The sequence below is a fragment of the Podarcis erhardii genome, assembly GCF_964252035.2.
Source record: "Podarcis erhardii genome assembly, chromosome: 9".
Classification (NCBI taxonomy): domain Eukaryota; kingdom Metazoa; phylum Chordata; class Lepidosauria; order Squamata; family Lacertidae; genus Podarcis; species Podarcis erhardii.
Genome location: NC_138512.1, coordinates 35608462 through 35629164, shown reverse-complemented (window position 1 = coordinate 35629164; position 20703 = coordinate 35608462). Strand labels below are relative to the sequence as shown.

At 41.0% G+C, this 20703-nt stretch overlaps 1 protein-coding gene across 3 annotated transcripts in view; it reads right to left on the bottom strand.

Annotated features, from left to right (window-relative positions):
• Positions 1 to 20703, bottom strand: part of SPOCK3 (SPARC (osteonectin), cwcv and kazal like domains proteoglycan 3) — a 115610-nt gene that overhangs the window by 50903 nt on the left and 44004 nt on the right. For 2 of the 3 annotated variants that reach the window (XM_081875402.1, XM_081875400.1), the window contains exon 4: positions 13300 to 13414. The exons of the other annotated variant lie outside the window; for it this stretch is intronic. In XM_081875402.1, the coding sequence (XP_081731528.1) occupies positions 13300 to 13382 (83 nt within the window). In that variant the 5' untranslated portion in view covers positions 13383 to 13414. The remainder of the gene's footprint in view (positions 1 to 13299; positions 13415 to 20703) is intronic. 3 annotated transcript variants of the gene reach the window in all.

Sequence of the window (20703 nt, the reverse complement as noted above, 5' to 3'; positions counted from 1 at the left end):
TTTGTCTCAAAATATTAAATTAAAGTGTTGAAATACCGTTGTTTACCACCACTGCATGACCAAATATTTGAATCCCAACTTTTTAAAAGTACACTCACTGACACTTCACACTTGAGTCTATCTTGGCCCCTTGAAGTAGGTGGTCAAGGTGAGAAATCATAGAAGTTAAGATAGCCACAGCAGCCAGCCAAAATTTGCTTCAGCCAATGGTGATCCTCTGTTGAAAGCACTTCCATGTACCACCAGTGTAGCCTTACAGAGCTTACAAACAGTTCCTGCCAGCTCCCACAACCTAAAAGTTGGCAATCTCAGTTCTCTCATGCAATCCTGCCCATTTTCCATTAGTATCAGTGAAAATCATTAATGAAAAAAGCACAAAAATAATTCCCCCATGGGGTCCTATTTTCCTTTTGATGCTTAACTTCCATCATCCACATGCAAGCCTCTAAAAGAATAGAGCTAGTTACCCTCTCTGTCCCCAATTGTGGCTACACAACCAGTTATACTTATCCAAGAACTGTATTTTGTTCCCTAAAGAATAGCTAGAACTAGCAATCCCATACATTAATTGTGATATTGTGTTTTTTTTAATAAATAAATAAATAAATAAATAATAAAAAAGCTGCTGCACTATATAGAGTCTCCAGTACATTCACAGATCTTTTTGCCTTTTACTTCTTCCAACTGCTTTCTTGTCAAGCAAAATTAAAGCACAGCAGAGCAAATCCCGTGGGTTGGTTTTTTGTTTTGCTTTTTGAAGGGGGGTACTTTGCAGGGTAGTGTAAGAATCATCACAATTGCACAGTTCCACAGTAATTGGACTAATCAAAGCTATATAATGTTACCATTGTGAATAAAGTAGTCCTGCTCATTAGCCCATTACAAAAGAATTACTGTAAATTCAAGCCTACGTGCAGCATCACTTCCTGTGCAAACAAACATAGATAATGCAACAAGCTTGAAACTTTTCCAAGCTGGCAGACTGGCAACGCAAATTATGCAGAGAAACAGAAAGCTTTCACTAGATTCAATAGAGCTTGGAGCGTAAGAATGATTAAATGTTTCTGTACACAAGTACACATCACAATAATGAATCAGACTAAAAATTTCCAAGAAGGGGCTCAACTGCACCAGCTGGGCTTCTTCAGAGAGCAGGGTTATAATGCAAAATGATGACATTCTAAATAGCCTCATTTCCAACTTCTGTGCAATCTGTCTAAGACATGCCTTTAAAAGAAAGGAAGGAAGAGAGGACTACAATTCAAAAAGCAATAGTGTTATCATATAACTGGAAATGGTCAAGGACAGGGAAACCCATCCTTGTTTCTTTATTTAGTTTAAAGCAGGGGATCATAACATGACCCATTTTTCAGCATATCCTAATTTGATTACCTTGAGAAAGAGATGGTCTGCATTTTAAGACTGAAGGTACGAATCAGATTTTTTTAAAATAAAAAAACCTAGCTACAATCTGTACAGTGGTACCTCGGGTTAAGAACTTAATTCATTCTGGAGGTCTATTCCTAACCTGAAACTGTTCTTAACCTGAGGTACCACTTTAGCTAATGGGGGCTCAACCGCCGCACGATTTCTATTCTCATCCTGAAGCAAAGTTCTTAACCCGAGGTACTATTTCTGGGTTAGCGGAGTCTGTAACCTGAAGTGTCTGTAACCGGAGGTACCACTGTACAACTACATCACACATTTTAGGGGAAATGTTCACGCACAAAGTAATTGTGTGAGGATTTAACCCACATTTCATCCCACATGCTTAAGCCAACTAAGTTCAAACACTGGCTGCAGAATGGCAGACAGAATCAGGATCCCTAAAAAAATAAAAAATAAAAGCAGGGAGGATCAAATAACCCTGAGACTTATTATTTCATTAGTAGTTGCATTATTTCTTCATTTCCTCATACACTGGCCTGATTTCAAACAGGAACAACAAAGTATTCAAAAACAGTCTACCCACAAGAACAGTTCTGCTATTATGTTCTGATTTGCACATGGCAGCTTAAGAGGATCAAGAAACGACAAAGTAGCATATCAGACATTCTTACTTTGGCTAACCTGCTGAAGTACTGAAAAAATAAGCAGGAAGGTACTACATAGACTGCGGGCATTCATTATCAATAATTCCTCCAAAACAATCATTAAAATCTCTTTGAAGTATTGTTTAAAATAAATGAATATTTTTTATGAAATGGGTACAATTTCATGGCTTAAAGAATTTACTGTTGGCATTTCCCAAGCTTCTGGGGGGAAATGTGTTCTATAACCAGTGAGATACAAGAGGAAAGGTTCTCTTCTGCATCTCCATATAATATACAGCTCCCTGAGGGGGAACCTGAAGATGACCCTACCAGCAGCAGCATCATTTCTTAATACACAAGGGAATTAAGAAAATCATGAAAATGGTATAAGACCAAATTGGACAGTAGGGGCTCAGAGTGAGCCTAGTCTTTAATAATATCACTCGAGAATCTTGTCATTTGAGAAACTTGAGTGGGATCAGATGAAACAAGTTCCTTCTAGCAGAATGAACAGAATCTGAAAGGACTTAATGTATTTTCACATTCAATTTGTATTTCCTATAGAGAAAAACTTACAGCATGTTCCAAATACATTTGGAGAGATAGGCCATATATAAGCTAAGGACAGAAGTCTTCAAGCTAAGGAGGCAAACCGGAGTGCATGGTGTCAAAGGAGAGCAGATATATACAGTGGTGCCTCGCAAGACGAAAAGAATCCGTTCCGCGAGTCTCTTCGTCTAGCGGTTTTTTCGTCTTGCGAAGCAAGCCCATTGACGGCTTAGCGGATTAGCGCTATTAGCGGTTTAGTGGCTTTTAGCGGCTTAGCGGCTTAGAAAAAGGGGGGGAAAGGGAAAAAAACCCGCAGGAACTCGCAAGGCATTTTCGTCTTGCGAAGCAAGCCCATAGGAAATTCGTTTTGCGAAGCACCTCCAAAACGGAAAACTCTTTCGTCTAGCGGGTTTTCCGTCTTGCGAGGCATTCGTCTTGCGGGGCACCACTGTATTGGAAACAGTGGAAACCTGAAGGAATTGAGAAAGCCAAAAGGACTAGTTTCTGCTGGCTACTACAGGTTAGGGTTCCACCTGCCTGCCACTGGGGCAGGAGTGCTTCCCTAGCCCGTGACAGATCTGTGCACAGCTGGATCTGTCTCATCCAAGCCCCTTGCAGCATGGCAGGTTGGGGGTTCGATTGCCCTGTTGATGTATTATCAAATTAAACTATAGTTTACATGAATTTACATGAAGTCTAGGACTTGCCGATCGTATGGTCGGCGGTTTGAATCCCCGCGGCAGGGTGCGCTCCCATCATTTGGTCCCAGCGCCTTCCAACCTAGCAGTTCGAAAGCACCCCCGGGTGCAAGTAGATAAATAGGGACCGCTTACCAGCGGGAAGGTAAACGGCGTTCCGTGTGCTGTGCTGGCTCGCCAGATGCAGCTTGTCACGCTGGCCACGTGACCCCGGAAGTGTCTGCGGACAGCGCTGGCTCCCGGCCTATAGAGTGAGATGAGCGCACAACCCTAGAGTCTGGCAAGACTGGCCCGTACGGGCAGGGGTACCTTTACCTTACATGAATTTACATAATGAATCCCCTATTTTATATTTTTAATGGAAGGGATATCAGTGGAGATGACTAGACGGGAATGATCCCATCCATATCAGTCAACTAACTCTTTTCCGAGTCTTTTTTCCTCTGAGAAACACACCTACAAGATACAAAGTCCAGAAGATGGTGAGACTTGTATACTAATTTCACATACACACACACATGCTTAAAGCATTTGGTTAGACTGTTTGCTACCTTTGCAATTAGTTATCTTCTCTTCTAATTGCTTCACTGGCATATCATATGAGACCTTGCTCTAGTTCTATTATAAATTCATTCAATGTTTTCTGTATATAAATACATTTAAACAGCACAATTTATGGCAATTTAATTAAATTACTGTTCGGACATAACAGATATAACACTTCAGTTGAGGAAAGGAGGAAGATAGTTTTGCATACTTTGCTCAAATATAATATTAAAACATCCAAACCTATTATCTTGGGAGAATAATTTTGATAGTTCCACCAGTAAATTTATTACATATTTTGCATTACATAACAGAATGAACCTTGTTTAAGTAGAAGAATAATTAGGCTACTAGCTGAAAAACCTGGTTTTGCCATGCAAGTCACTAAAACAAGATGCCTGGAAATCTATCAAGAAAGATGACAGATTTCTAACCTATTGCCTATGTTAAGTTAAGGGCAAAATAACCATGCCACCATCCCAGTTGTTTGCCAAACAGGTAATGGTATGAAATATTCCAAAATTTAATACAGTAGATGCTCGGGTTGCGAACGTGATCCGTGCGGGAAGCATGTTCACAACCTGCAGCATCCGCAACTCGCACATGCAGGTTGCGATTTGGCGCTTCTGCACATGCGCAAGCACAAAAACCCAGAAGTATCCTGTTCCAGTACTTCCGGGTTCAGCGCGGTGCACAACCCGAAATCGCACAACCCAAAGCGTCTGTAACCCGAGGTATGACTGTATCATTCTATATATAGACATAGTTAATCCTGATTTAGTAGCTCTTCCTTCTTAGCTTGTAAGTTCCAGTACTTGAAGAACATGTTGAAATTCTGACAACACAAATTAATAAAAATTAAGTTTCACAGACCATTAACACCCTGTATGTGTGGGGAATTAAAGTTTACCATGAACTTCTGTTAATCGTAATATATACTTCAATGGAAACCACAGAAGTGGAATCTCTTACAGAGCCAATAGACTAGATTCAGAACAAGTTATGTTTTAAAGGTAAAGGGACCCCTGACCATTAGGTCCAGTCGTGGACGACTCTGGGGTTGCGGCGCTTATCTCGCTTTACTGGCCAAGGGAGCTGGCGTACAGCTTCTGGGTCATGTGGCCAGCATGACTAAGCATTTTCTGGCGAGTCAGAGCAGCACACAGAAACACCATTTACCTTCCCACCAGAACAGTACCTATTTATCTACTTGCACTTTGATGTGCTTTCAAACTGCTAGGTGGGCAAGAGCAGGGACCGAAAAATGGGAGCTCACCCCATCTTGGGGATTCCAACTGCTGGCCTGATCGGCTCTGTGGTTATGTTTTAGTTTCACTCAAATCAAATTAATTGTATTAGTTGATGCTTAAAACTAACTTAAATCCCATTGATTTTAATCAGAATAAAAGCATAACTAATCTACTCCGGATCCAAGGCAATGTCTATTTAGTTCTGTCATTTTAAAATTGGAAGGGAGCTTATAAATTTCTGGTTGCATAACAATTCCACTGATTAACAAACAGTAAAATCTTGTCCAGATTCTTGGAAATAATTAGAAAAATGTCCACGTATAACAAGGTATTATAATCAAAGAAGTTTAATTTTGGTAGAGAACACTTGAATCAGATTCATTAATTAAACTGTAGTAACAACCAGAGAAAATAACATCAAATACAACCCACCTAGCAGCATCTCCAGTCTATCTCTTTTGCCCTCAAGGTCAGCTCCCAGATGCACAGGTATCCTAAGTAAGTGAGAAAATCTATGAACTATGTCAAAACACACACACACACACACACACACACACCACTGACTCTCCAGTCTGCAGTTGTGCTGCATTGTGCCCAAGTAGGCAAAGGTGGAAAAGACCCTGACTACAACACAGGGCTCATTGATATCTGGCTGCTCTACAAGCAACAGAGTTTCACCATTTCCTGTGTTCTCTTCCTCTATCTTTCCTCCCCCTTCACCATTCTACCATCCACTCAGGCAATTTCCTCAGGGAGAGTAAGAGGTCAGCCTGCTTCTCCAAACTTTGATTAGCTTAAGGTTCTGTCTACTTGACAGGAGTGTAGGCCCTGTGGGGGAACACCTCCCTTCTTCTCAAGGTAGAAACTGATCCCAAAGTGAAAAGAAAGAGAAAAGGGGCACCCAAAGTTTGCCAACCTGTTCACCTTCATTTTACAATGTGAATTCCTACACACAGGCCATCAGAATAATTATTTTAAATACTAGCCCTAGCACAAAATAAAATTCAATTCAATATCCAGAAAATGTAAGCCATCGCTTGCGAATCTATTACTTCAAGCAGCTTAAATCAGAAATTGCTTTCCTTGTAAAACTGATCTTATAGATTTAAAAATCTTCAATGACATATGGCTCTCAGATCTGCAGCTTTCAAAACTTTGATCCCTTAGAAACATTCCAGACCAAGTTTAATCGTTCCCTATTAGGGATCCCCTCTTGCGTGTCTAATATAGCTGTCTGCTTAGAGCTCGGTTAAATCCCTGTTAGCACTCTGATATGGATCTTGAAGATCCATTATTGGTTAAAACTCATTTTTCCCCCTGTTGGGTCGGCACCCTTAACCCTATTGGATTCCTATCAATCCAAATGGAAATCTACACTGTATGAAAAGTTAAAAGGTTTGGGGTTCTCACCACAGGCACTGATAGCTGTCGGCTATGAGAAAGCCTGAGTAGCAAATCCCCAACGAATCTGGGATGGATGTAGAGCTTCAGCATCATGTGAGCAAGATGAATAAGCATCCAGCAATCAAAGATAATGGGAGAGGGCTTACCCCAGTGACACATTTGTCAAAATTACAAACACCTAAGGTAAATAGAGACAGCCATTTATCCTTGCTAGATTCAACGTACTGCTGTCTGCCTTGCTGCAGGGCAGATACGCGGGTAAACCGTATGTGGAACGAGTTTGCCCTGGCGGCGTGATAGAGGTGGAGACTGTCTCTCACGTCCTGATACGATTTTTACAGGGGTATACACTCGGTTTTTATCACCCGTTATACAGAAAATTCCAAGTGGGCCCAAACCTTTAAAATTTCTGATAGAGGACAATGATCCAGAGATCACCTTAAAGGTGGCCAAATTTTGCGTGGTTGCCATAACACTTAGGGAACAAGCTGTGCTATTATAAAGACTAAGGCCTTAGAAGCAAATAATATTGTAGAGATTAAGACTTAAACCATATTTTAACTGCTGCCATAATTGTATTGTTTATCATTACATTGATTGTTAATTTAAATTTAATTTTATTGTGTTTTTGATTTGTTTAGTATGGTATGTGAGTCTGGTCTGGGACCATAATAAATTCAATTCAATTCAAAACTCTTAAATGTTCTTTAAACTTAATACTTTCTGTGTATAATAATATTTTCTCAGAGTTCACATCGCAGCAATTTTAAGCAAGCTACCTATGTGTTCTGATCCACACCATATAGTCCTTTGGTACAGCGCAAACACATTATTCCATTACAGAATCTTTTTGGTATGAATGTGTATGACGCAAATCCTTCTGGACTGCACTCTGTGTTCAGTATTCAACGAATATCTGAAAACCTTTAGATATCCTATAAATAGCTTACAGTGAAATCCTATGCAATATTTACTCAGCACTTAAGGACTCAGTTACATTAGTCAAAAAAACAGCGTTTTGAATGCATTATAAACATGCAACACCAGATGGTCCTGTAGAGCTCAAATCTTTTATATGCGATTTTACATAGCATTTTTTCTTTTAATTTATGACTTGTTTATAGTGGTTTTTTTCCTATTTGTAGATCCATCCAAAGACTCAGCAAGTGCACTCTTTGTTTCTCCCAACCCAACTTTCCTTCCCATTACTATCAAAACAGTCTCATCCTCAAACAATTAGGGGAGCATCTGTTCCCTATGAATTCTCTTTCAGTACATTAAGCATTTGGTGACAAAGGGTCAGACTATCATAGGCAAACCAATAAATCAATGCTTACTTTATGTTTCTTTTTCTGTGCTAATTTATTTTGTTGCTGATGCTACTAAAAGGCAAAAGGGGGGTGAGAGAAAGAGACTATTAATTTGCTACTGGGGGCCCACCCATTATCCAAACTAAGAAATGTATCCTTCCTTGTTCTCTAACCCATAAATTGTTCCACAGAAAATCAAGCTATATGAACCTATCAAACATATCTCATTAGGTGAATTTTTCATATCACTCCAACTTCAAGACTACTTATCTCAATACAGGTACTTATCTCAACACATTTACTGCCTTCCTGATATGATTTCTTAACATGAATGACTCAAGTGATAAGGTTTGTTTGTTTTTATCAAGCATCTTCCAAAGCACTATGCTTTAAGTGAAGTCTCGAAAAAGAAAATACTAACGTGAAACAATGTCACTCACAGAGGGACTTCTGTCTTGAAGATGCAGTGCCAAAGAACAGCTTGAATAAGTGATATTGTTCTGTGTATTGTGTATAATGGAGCCACTACTGCAGCTCTATAGCACTTCAGAATTTTTCCAGCCTTCTGCCACATCATCCATCACAGACAAGGATAACCAAATACCATGCTTCAGGGCACAGAGCTGATCACCCCTGAAAGCTGAAAGGGAAATGTTTTCCCCCATGTTACTACAGCACACAAATCAGGAATAGCTTAGGGAGGAAATTGGGGAAAGCACCATAAAAACAAAATTAATGGATTTTCACTCCATTCTGTCTACATTCCTCCCTCTCCTTACCAGGCCTTATAGCTAGCGCTTTTTTCCCCCTGGGGGAATGCAGGGGTACGCATACCCCTAAACATTTTGTGAATCTAACTTTGGCCTGATTGAGGGGCAGTATTTTAATATGTGTAGGAAAATGAGAATACCCCTAAACAATTGTTTTAGGGAGGAAAAGAACTCCTTAGCTATAGCTATATATCCAAAGCTAAGGTCAATAGGATAAATGAAGCAGATCCAATAGCCGATTTTAAAACAATTCTCGCTGCTTTCTGGAATTTTAATAATTCTTTCAGTTTCAAAATTAAGAAGTGCAATAAATGAAGATAAGATTTAAAAGTTTTCAGCTTTCTGGGATTTATGTAGTGCGGCAATCATTTCTAAAAGATAAAAGATATACAGTCGGGGCTCCCTCGCACTCCCCCTTCACGATTCTGATTCATTACAATGCCACATGTACATTGAATCAGAAGGCTGCTATTAATGTCAAAAGGGTAGCAAGGTCAGTTTGATAAGATATATGTGGCATGCCCTATTTTTAGAATTTGCTACATCTGTTGGTGGGTTTGATCTCAAAGGCATTTGTAAATAACAGGTAAGCTGAGAAAAATTACTGATATTTGATATTTGAAGCAAAAAAAAATATCTTTACAACAAGAAGCAATTCAGTTTGTGTTGATATGAGATTATAGGTGGCTACAGATAATGGTGCTATTCACATGATGACTGCAAATAAAACATAATGGCCTGTTCTTTGAGGTAGTACTTGTCAATGGGAAGAAACCTAACCTGTGATAGGATTCTCTAAAATCTACCCGTTAAATATCATGAAAGGATTAACCAAAGCTGAACTTCATTGCTCAGCCTTGCATTGCTAAATACATTGCATTGTTACATTGGCTCCCAGTATGTTTCCAAGCACAATTCAAAGTGTTGGTGCTGACTTTTAAAGCCCTAAATGGGCTTGGTCCAGTATACCTGAAAGAGCGTCTCCACTCCCATCGTTCTGCCTGGACACTGAGGTCCAGTGCCAAGGGCCTTCTGGTGGCTCCCTCCCTGTGAGAAGCCAAGTTACAGGGGACCAGGCAGAGGGCCTTCTCAGTAGTGGCACCCACCCTGTGGAACGCCCTCCCACCAGATGTCAAAGAGAAAAAAAACTACCAGACTTTTAGAAGACATCTGAAGGCAGCCCTGTTTAGGGAAGCTTTTAATGTTTAATAGACTATTGTATTTTAATATTTTGTTGGATGCCACCCAGAGTGGCTGGGGAAACCCAGACAGATGGGTGGGGTATAAATAATAAATTATTATTATTATTATTATTATTATTATTATTATTATTATTATTTCATAATATTTCACGGGTATGTGCAAAAGCACACAGATTGTCAAAATCTCTAATCAACCTAAAAAATAAATGAAAGCCTCATGAGTATAAGCCAGTGGTTTTCAACCAGTGTGTCATGGCACCTGGGGTGACTTGAATGATGGTCAAGGGTGCTGCAGGCAACACTGACCTCCATCCCTCTTTCCTTCCCTCCCTCTTCTGATGCCCTCTTGCACCTCTGCCTCCTAAAGACTTGCTCAGCTACAACCTCTCCAGCTGAATGGTGCCTCTGGGGCTGGCCAGGGGGTGCTGCTTGCCAGGAGCTGAGGCGGCAAGCAGGTGGGTGAGGGAGCCCAGCCCAGCCCAGCCAGCCCTTGCTGTTGGGAATGGATCAACAATTGGGAGGCCAGGCAGGCAGGCAGGCAGGCACTACACTGGCCTTACTTGTGGTTGCTAAGTGCAATGCCTGCCTGGGAGCTGAGTGTCTGGCGCCAAAGGGGAATCTTTCCACCATGTACGCCCAGTGGTGCCTGCTGCTGCCACCTGCTGCCTCCAAAGGTGAGTAAGATGGTGGCCACACATTCACCTTCAGCCAGTCTCTATTGGGCCACTTAGGCTGGGGGAATCCTCTTCCCAGGCCCCTGTGAGACGGCTTGAGAAGGCACCTCTCTTTGAGGTAAGGGGAGAAGGCTCAGAGACCGGGACAGGTATGCGGAGGACTCACACGGAGAGGAGAGAGGAGGCTGAAAGATCACTCCACATGGGAGGGTGTTCTAAAAGGGGTGAAGGACTGCCGGCTGCAGTCAAGAGGTGACATAAATTGGCTTCTGAGGCTTCGGAATGTGTTTCCTCACAGGGGAGCCGCAGAAATAATGTAGTTGGTCAAGGAAGCCATGGCCTCAAAAAGGTTGAAAACCTCTGGTATAATCATATTCAAAAACATGTATTTGTGTGTCTGCATTTCACCTTAAAATTACATTACAAATAGCTCGTTACAACTGTAACTCCATCCTAAGAAACAAAGTATTTCAACACTAAAGCCATACATTTTCGAAAAATCTATCAGCCAATGCAATCAAATGCTTAAAGTGCTCTACCTCAGAAGTATTCAGATGCAGGGTCGCAAGGCACAAGTGTGTTGACACCCAAATTCATCTGCCCTAAATCCCTTCTGGAAAAGAGGCGGGCACTAATCGATATGCAGTATTTAATATTAATGGCACATGATAGCTGAGCTCTTCCGCTCCACCCCGCCCCGCCCATTTACCATTGTGGCAATCTAACAGTGATGTCAACAACCTAACAGGGATGTCTTCCACCTTACATGTTACAGGTGGGCTGGCCTACAATAGATTCCCATGACTTTGCATTCCATATATGGAAAAATATGTTCTGCCTCCTACTCATTTCAATCTATTTAGTGCTGAATGGTCCAGGTGTCTGTTTATTAGGAATAAAGATTCCTGATGACCAATTGTGCTTAATTCTATTAAATCTTTGATTTATCAACACAAGCTATATTTTTGTGAAGTAAGGAAAAATTATAAAAAGGTATGCTTTCCTAAGCAGTGCAGGTGCACTCAATTAAAACTATCTGTTTTGAGAACTGTACCATACCAGCCACCAATGATAGCATAAACTTCAGAATTTGGCAAGAAAATGTGCTCCCTTAAATTGAAAGGAGTTTTTGTTGTTGTTTTATTTTTGATAGAACAGCTGCATTACTGGAGGGAAATCTATCAGATGAAAAGCAACAGAATACAAGAATACATTTAAATGCATAATTGTTACTATGAACAACAATGGACCATTAACATAACTTGATAGACACCTCTGTGGCCTCAAGTATAACCCTGTTTTTCAAGAGAATCTGGTAGAAAAATGACATCTGGCCCTCTCTCCAATATGCAATGCACAGCTTTAGAAACTCCAGTAGCTATGCAACTACACTTGACATCTCACAACTTTTGCTGTTATATGTATTATCCATCTGCTCAATAAATATACTATGCTGAACAGCAAGGAAACACCATTACATGAACATAGTTTCCAGAATTGTAAAGAAAAAACAACAATGATTAAAATGCATATTTGAATTATGCATGATTAAAAGACAAAATGATATGCTTTAGTGCTTTGCTGTGGCACAATAAATACAGCAGCGTTCATCTTTTTTTTACTCAATTGTTGTATTTCCACCTTTCCCCAACAATCCACAATTAATCTTCTTAAGGTGAAATACTCCCTATATACCCAGGATTTTACTGCATGGTATCCTGACACTGGGACGGGTCTCACCTGTTACATAATAAGGGAGTCCTCAGAGTAACACACACTTTGGAACACACACTAAGAACAGGAGGAATTCCCACAGGAGGAACATGGACAACTGTGTTTGATACCTCACTACCACCTGTCTGAGCTATCTGTCTCACTCTAGGCAGCATGGAGAGAGGCAACAACAGGTCAGATTTTTCACTGTTTTGCTCCTAGGCAACATTCATCAGAATAAGACAGTAAGTACCAAGTGGTGGTAGAAAAACTGTCCCAGAAATCTTGGGAGAGATATGACAGTACAGATTATCCTGCCTGCCCACTGCTGTTTGCACAAAATCCTTGGAAATGAGATGTGAATAAGGAATTCCCTGTGCTTGTTTATGCCCACATAGTGTGGTACTTCTTTCTTTCTTTTTTGCTACTCCCCAGAGGAGAGAATAACAGCTGTACTATTGATGATACAATTAACACTTTCTATTTGTATGAAATGATAGTATAAATTTAACCATTCAGACCAGTTCAGAAATATGCATGTACACTTTTCAGAACAGACCACCACATAAAACTTTGGACTTTCTACAGAGGAATGTGTGCATTCATGCACACAGATGCATGTTTGCATGAAGATAAAAAAAGGGGGTCATCGCTTTCAGAAGTGCATTATTGGGACAGGAACAGTTACTTTGGAACTGCTTGGTATATAATTGGCACAAATATGGCCATTTTGGTAGCAATTCACTGGCCATGTTCAGAAGCAATGCTGCCCACCAACCACAGTTAAGCAGATTTGTTTCTTCCTAGCTTCTGATCATGGTATGCTTGGGATAATCAAACAAAAGTGCTGGTTCAAATGTAACAGCATTCTACGGTTTGCTTTCCTGCTCCAGGGAGTAGTGAAATGATACTGCACACACCACTGCTTAACTATGGTTTACCCCAGCATTATAACAAAGTAAGTTTTTTTAATATCTGCAGCTCGTGGAGTCCATGAAGGATTCTTTTATACATAGAAAGCTCATGAATATATACACTGTCACATATTTTTACCTCAGCTATGAGATGCGATGAAAACGCAGCAGTTAGCAAAATTCCATAGTTACAGACCTTGTTACTGTTAACTAATCAATAATATGGAGATATTTACCTGTGCGTAAGTCTCCGGTGGCTAATGCAAACAGCTGTGTGTTCGTCTTGAGCAACGCATACCTTATGACGACTACATTTCATCTTTAAGCATGGATCTTTAGCTGGGTCTAAAGCTAAAAACAATTAGGAGAATATTTTTTTAAATAATCCTTTTCTACAGATGTACAGTAATTATAAGCCAACTCAATTGTTGCACACAGTAGAGTTATGAATGCCTTACTAGGGGCTCTTAAATGCATTTCATGTTACATTAAACCAATACTTTTTAAAAAGAAACCTGCATTATAATAAAAGGTGTAGTCTAGCACACAAGCGCACATATGTATGGATGATTGTGTGCTCAATCAACTGCATCCTAATTTCTTGCTGTTAAGGTTTCTAGTTTGGTCTTTGTTGTCATTGCTTTGATGCCCAGGTAGTACCTAAACTTCCATGGGAACAGATTCATAGGAACTTGTTTTTCACGTGATAAACATAGTTATCACATCTGACACTTGCATCACCTGTTGACTGCCAAGGATAGAAACTTGATTGGATGGGAGCACTACTTGTATATGGGCACATTTTTCACCATGTGAAGATTAACATTTGAATTGGTTGCATAAATTATCATTAGACAGAAACTCAAAAAGACAGGGACTAACTTGTACCACCTTGTTCTAACTTGTGTTAAAAGCAACATAATACAGTGAGATTTACCACATTACGGGATGCATAACCTTAGAATGCAGTAATTTCTAACACCTGATTGAATCAAGTGGTACTTTGTGGTTTGAGAAGTATTTTCTGCATAGGGTTTAAAAGGGTTGAAATGTGACTATGGCCCAGTTCAAAGCTCACGTGGTATACCATGACCACACCAGTTGCCTGTTTTGCTCTTCCCTGCTAGCATAGGGAATGATTCCTGAGTTTATTCCAAAATGGGAATCATAGCTTTGTTTTGCTCAAACATACCACAACGTTAAGAACAAACGTTGGCTACAGAACTGCGCTTTGAATGTAACGCTAAGCCAAGGATGGTGGTGCTAGCATGGAGGAGCAAAGCTGACTAGATAAAATCACTTGCATCTAGCAGAACCTTGACTCCGCTGTTGCAGCAGATGAATCTCAAGTGGTGTCTAGAGCACTGTCTAATCCTGTTGTGTTGGATGAGTTTCAGTTAGTAAGGCTCAAAGGTGAGGATAAAATGCTTGGACCACTAGCCTTCTGGACCCTTGCCCCTCTTGGCTGATAAAAACTAGCAGAGAGGGGACAGGTGGCTGGGCCAGTAATTACCAGCCAGCTGCCACCCTCCCCTTCTTAGGCAAGCTTCTTGAGGTGGTAGTCACGGAACAGATCTAGGTGCTCTTGGAGGAAACTGGTTTTCTAGATCTATATAAATTAGGGTTTTGGCACAAAAACTGCTTTGACTGCCCTGTATGATGATCTCTACCAGGAGAGAGACTGGATTAGAGCCAATAAACGGAAGCTCAGTTCAGAGAGGTCTGAGGTACTGTTAGTGGGTGGTTCGCTGGATCAGATGGGATACTGACTGCTCTTGAAGGAGCAGGTACGCAGCCTTGGGTTCCTTCTGGATCCCACAGCTGTCGGTTTGAGGCTCAGGTGGCCTCGTTGGCATAGTGTGTCTTCCATTAGCTTTGGCCGGTGGCCCAGCTGTGCTCCTATCTGGACATGGATAGCCTAACTTGTCTATGCTCTGATAACCTCTAGGTTAGATTACTGCAATATGTTATACATGGGGCTTCTGTTATACAGGTTGCTCACCAGGGCAATACAGTTTCAGCACTTAACACCAATCCTGGCCAAACTGCACTGGCTGCGAATTAATTTTGGGGCCCAATTCAAAATGCTGGTTTTGACTTAAAATCCTTAAGTGGCTCAGGACTACAATACTTCCTGGATCATCTCTCCCCATATGAAGCCACTCAGACCTCACACTCATCATGAGAATGTGTGTTTTCTGCTGTGGCTCCCCAGGGAGGGAATGCTCTCCCCAGGGAGACTTGCCTGGTGCCATTGTTACATATCTTTAGGCTCCAGGAAAATACATTTCTCTTTTACCAGGCCTTTGGCTAATTAAATTATATGTGGCCTTTTAAATAGGGGGCGGGATACTGTTTTGTCACTACGGTATATATTTTTGTCTTTTTATATTGTACATCATCCTGTGATCGTTGGATGAACTGGCAGTTTAGATCATCATCATCATCATCATCATCATCATCATCATCATCATCATCTGCATTCACGGTAAACCAGTTATGGTAGTTTACCTTGGCATGCAAACAAGGTCAATGGGAAATCAGAGAATACTGAGTAAAAAAGTCAGGAGTTCTTTGTTTTACACAGAAACAAAACACTGAATAAGCTTTGGCTTTCATTCCTTTGAACTCACTGAGAAATCACTGCATCAGGGCTGTATTAAATTCAAGTAAAAACAACAACATTACAAACATTTTATCAGATAGCTGTCAGATTTAGAAGCCCTGTGCTATTTCACTCTGTATTGTGTTTCTCACACCTCCAGAAATGTGTGACAACAAAGACTTCATTCACTAGATAAAACACTGTCACAATATGATTTTCAAAATAAAAAACGGGGACATTCCTAGTGTTTTATAGATTCTAGCAATACTCTGCCTTTCAATAAATATAGAATGGACATTTACAAAAGTGTAACAGAATGCCTGAGAACCTATGTGAAAGATTGAAAATCAGTACAATTTCATGCCTATATAACCTGAGAATACTCAGTGATCCATTTGCTGTATACAATGCTTTGATAATATCATATGGGCAGATATCAGTTTCAATAGGAGGCAATGTTTTGAACATGAATGTCATTTGTTCAACTAAAAACAGGAAGTGACTGCGGTGACAAGTGACTGGTTGGGTTGCAGTATGATTACATATTTTTTACTTACAGTGCAAGTGCAATCTCTTTTCTATAGTAGAACTAAAGCAGTTTTATGCAAAAGTATTCTAATTTGTGTGGGGCCACCCCTGAAAACTGACTTAAAGCTTCAGCTCATACAGACACCCATGACTGAATGAAGAAGAACACATAGAAGAAAAATTATGTATACTGGTTCATCTACACTGGCTTCTAAACCCAATTTACATTAAAGGCCATAAATTTCCTAGTCCCTGTCACAAAAAGCATTGGGTCTACCATTCCATTTTCCCAGATTGGGCAGCACATAGTTCCTGCTAAATCATTAGATCCACACAGGGCCAGCCCAAAATATTTTGGCACCTGATACAATCCACAAAATGGTCCCCCTACTTCTGCCTTGGGAGAAGGGGTGATCTACATCAGGAACAGACCGCAGGGAATCAAAGCAACTTTACCAATGGTTTAAGTAGGAGTCAAAGGCAGTCACTGGGAGGATGGGGTCAGCGGCGTAGCGTGGGTTGTCAGCACCCGGGGCAAAGCAAGTAATTTGCGCCCTAACCCCTAACCTGCCGCCGCTGCCAGCTTCTTCTTGCTGCTGCCTGGGCTGGGGTATTTACAGTAAGGTAGCCACGGTGGCGGCGGGTCGGTGTCAGGTGATCTGAGGCGAGTTGCCGCTGGCGCTGCCGCCCAAACGACGCCGCTTGCCCAGAGGAGGAGGAGGGCAGAGAGGCGAGGAAAATGCAACATGGCCCAGCAGCTGCAGCAGCAGCAGCGGCGGCGGGGGGGCTGTGAGGAGGGGCTGCCTGGTGCGCCCTCCGCGGCGAGCGCTGAGAGCCGCTGCCTGCCGGACGCCTTCAGCCCGGACGCGCGCACAGCTCGTCGGTTCCGCGAGACATGGGGCTCTTCTACAGCCTGCGCCCGAGGCTCTTCAGCGACTCCGCAGGCGGCGAGCGCCCCCCCCCCGCAGATGTTGCGCCCGGTGCGGCCGGCCCCCCCTGCACCCTGAATCAAAGTGGGCAGGTGCAGGAGATCCCAGGGGGCAGAGCCTTTCCCCCCCATTTCCTTTCTAGTAGTGGGAGGCGAGCAGTCCCTTTGTCCCTGTCTCGAGTGCCTAAGATCTCCCTCCTGACTGGGAACTGGTGGCAGCAGCTAGCAGGTAGTTAAAAGAAGCAACTTGCCTACTCTGCAAGGTATTTGCGCAAGGAAAAGGTGTAAGAGGTTTTCCTGAGCCTCCTCTTCTGCCACAGTATATTCAAAGAAGGCTCTTTCTCATGGTTTTATACCTTTTCTCATATTGTATACCTTGCTTGTCCAATCTGCAGGGACCAGGGTAAAATTGTCTCTCATTCAGCTCTCCCTCTTTATAATTCTTTGCCTAGAAACTTATATATAAGTAACTGGTTAAGGAACAGGAAGCCAAGAAAGGGAATAAATGATCAGTTCTTCCAATGGAGGGTTGTAAGAAGTGGTGTCCCCCAAGGATCTGTATTGAAACCAGTACTTTTTAAACTTGTTCATAAAAGATCTGGAGTTAAGGCTTAATAGAGAGGAATTGTTGTTTTTAACCAAAAAACAAAGTAAGGGGGGGAATATGGAAGAAGCATATAAAAGCATGCATTGTGTGTTGAATGTGGATAGACAGTAGTTCATCTCCATCTTTTATAATACTGGGGTCATCTAGTCAAGCATTCATAGATTTAAGACAGATAAAAGGAACTAGTTCTTCACACAGTTAAACTACAGAATTTCAATCAGAATGTGTGACCATCAACATAGCCATCTTTGAAATGGGGATTGGACAAATTCATGAAAGATCAGGCTATCAATGTTATCATAGGGGTACCAGCTGATGGGGATTATGAGTAAGAAAAGTTCTACTGTGCCATGATTTTGACATGGATTATGGTGGGTATGGATTCTCTCTCACAAATGTGTATAGCTGTAAGCCACCAGGGTTTGAGGACCTTCTCCTAGATGGGCTACTCCCCCAGGTTAATGAGCCCATCTCCCTCTCATCTCTTTCTGTCTACAGCACATGCAGAAACCACCTTCTTGACCATTGCACCAAACATTGGTCTCATCTACTCAATGTACAGGAGCCTGTCTTTGCATGCAGGGGAAGTCCCTAACTTACTGAAGGTTTGAGACCCATCAGCTACCCTTAGCTGGTTTAGCCAGCCAGTTGAAGCTATTTCCCGGGTATGGCTGCTGGCTGTCACATGCTGACAGCTTCTAGGAGCCACGGGTGAGAGCTGAGAGCAGGGTGGGGACCAACAGTGGACAAACTACCCCAGAAAGAGCTCAACTTGAGGAAAGAATTTGGGATCACCAGATTTTCACATTTGACCTTGTATATATACTAGTCATTAATGCATAAGGTTTGTGGTACTACGGTGTGCTTCAGACTCTGTATGCAAACTTTGCAAACTAGTTAATGTCCACAGGGCCAGTGGAAATTAGATCCTGCTTGTTGAACAGGACACAACCCAACCTACTTATGATGTTTAGCTTCTACACATGGGTTACAGCATAATCTGAACCAGTCTATTGCTTGTTCCACTAGAAATCATATTTCCATAAGCATTTCATTTGTTCAAAGTATAGATGGTGTTTTTGTATTTGTGCATGCATTCCCCTATATTTAATTTTAATTTTAAATATAATTTTAATTTAATTTTAGAAGTGAGAAACTTTCCCAAAGTGTTCAGGAATACTTTGTCACTTGACTCATATTCTATTCTTTAACAAGCATATTTGCAGACAAATGAATCTGTTTTGATGTTTTTTCTTCCAGGAAATTGTGCAGCAACTACAGTTTCCATGCATGCACTCTCTCTCTCTCAACATACTCTAGGAAGACCCAACTGGTCTCTGGAGACATGCCGGTATCTACAGATCTGCAGCAGCTTAATATTTATCTGAATACATCTTTCAGTAAGCTTCTTCCAAGTATTTACATATTCATGGAGATAAATTTAGGCTGGATCTAGACACATCAAAGAAGTATTTCAGGAAAAAGCATTGTTAAACTTTGTATGAGAAATCATGTTGGCAAAAATGGAACTCCACAGCGCCATCTAGTGTTATAATGCATATACAATGCATTTACCAATCTAGCAGAATCTAGCTGAATCCTTAGTAGTGTGAAGCAGCCCTAGAAGAATTTTAATTATGGTGCAGCTTCTGAAACTGTGCATGTTATGATTTGATGGTGCTTTAGACACTGATCATAATTCACTATGAGAAACTTTAGCAGGAATCTTTGAGAGTGTCCGTCAGCACTTAATGAAATGAACATAGTCAATGCAGCAGTTTAGTGCTGATTATAATAATAATAATAATTTTTTATTTATACCCCGCCCTCCCCAGCCAAGGCCGGGCTCAGAGCGGCTTACAAGCAATAATAAAAACAAGATGAATGATTACAAACTTAAAAACAAAAATAAAATACAACATTAAAATAATGGAACATTAAAATATTAAAATGTAGCCTCATCGCAGGAGGAGAAGGAAAAGAAAAAAAAGAGAGAGAGAGGGAGGGAGGGAATCAAATTGGCTCCAATCCAAAGGCCAGGCGGAACAACTCTGTCTTACAGGCCCTGCGGAAAGAAATCAGATCCTGCAGGGCCCTGGTCTCATGAGGCAGAGCGTTCCACCAGGCCGGAGCCAGAGTTGAAAAGGCCCTGGCTCTGGTTGAAGCCAATCTAACTTCCTTAGGGCCTGAGACCACTAGGGTGTTATTATTTATGGACCTTGAGGCTCTCCGTGGGGCATACCAGGAGAGGCGGTCCCGTAGGTACGAGGGTCCTAGGCTCATTATCAAGCTCATTCAAACATGTAAAGACTATATTTTACAAGATAGAAGGGTGAAGATAATATGGTTCTTGTGGTGCAGGATACATTGCAGAATAACCTAATTTCAATGTCATAATAATAAGAAATGGTCTACCTGCTAGCTAGTAAGTGCACTTTTCTAATAGCAGCTAAGTTAGCAACTGGTTTGTCTTCTAGAACAACCAGAAAAAGGAAGTTTAAACCACAACAAAACACATGTTATTAAGATTTGTTATATATTAGAAATGGAAATCAATCAAGAACAGCGAAGAGTCGGTCAGTCAAACCAGTCCATGACTTGTAACTTTCCTAGTTGTATGGAGATTTATTCATTTCCACATTAAGATTATGCTATTTATCTATATATTTTATTTGTATTATTATTATTGTTAATAATAACAATAATAATAATAAATAAGCAAGCTAGTATATGGAATAGGACAACTGAAAATAATTTCTCTGATTTTCCAATAAATAATAAAAAATCTTTATCTTGCAAATCACTTAATTGCTTGAGTAATAATAAAAAGTCACCAGAACTTGAAAATGTGGTGGGGGGGGAGGGGAGAGGAAAATCTGTGTCCTACATTAACTCTGCTACAGCTTTACTGAAACAAGCTACAACTTCCCAAACACAGCTTAATTTACATACAAGTAGGAAGTTCACAGAGC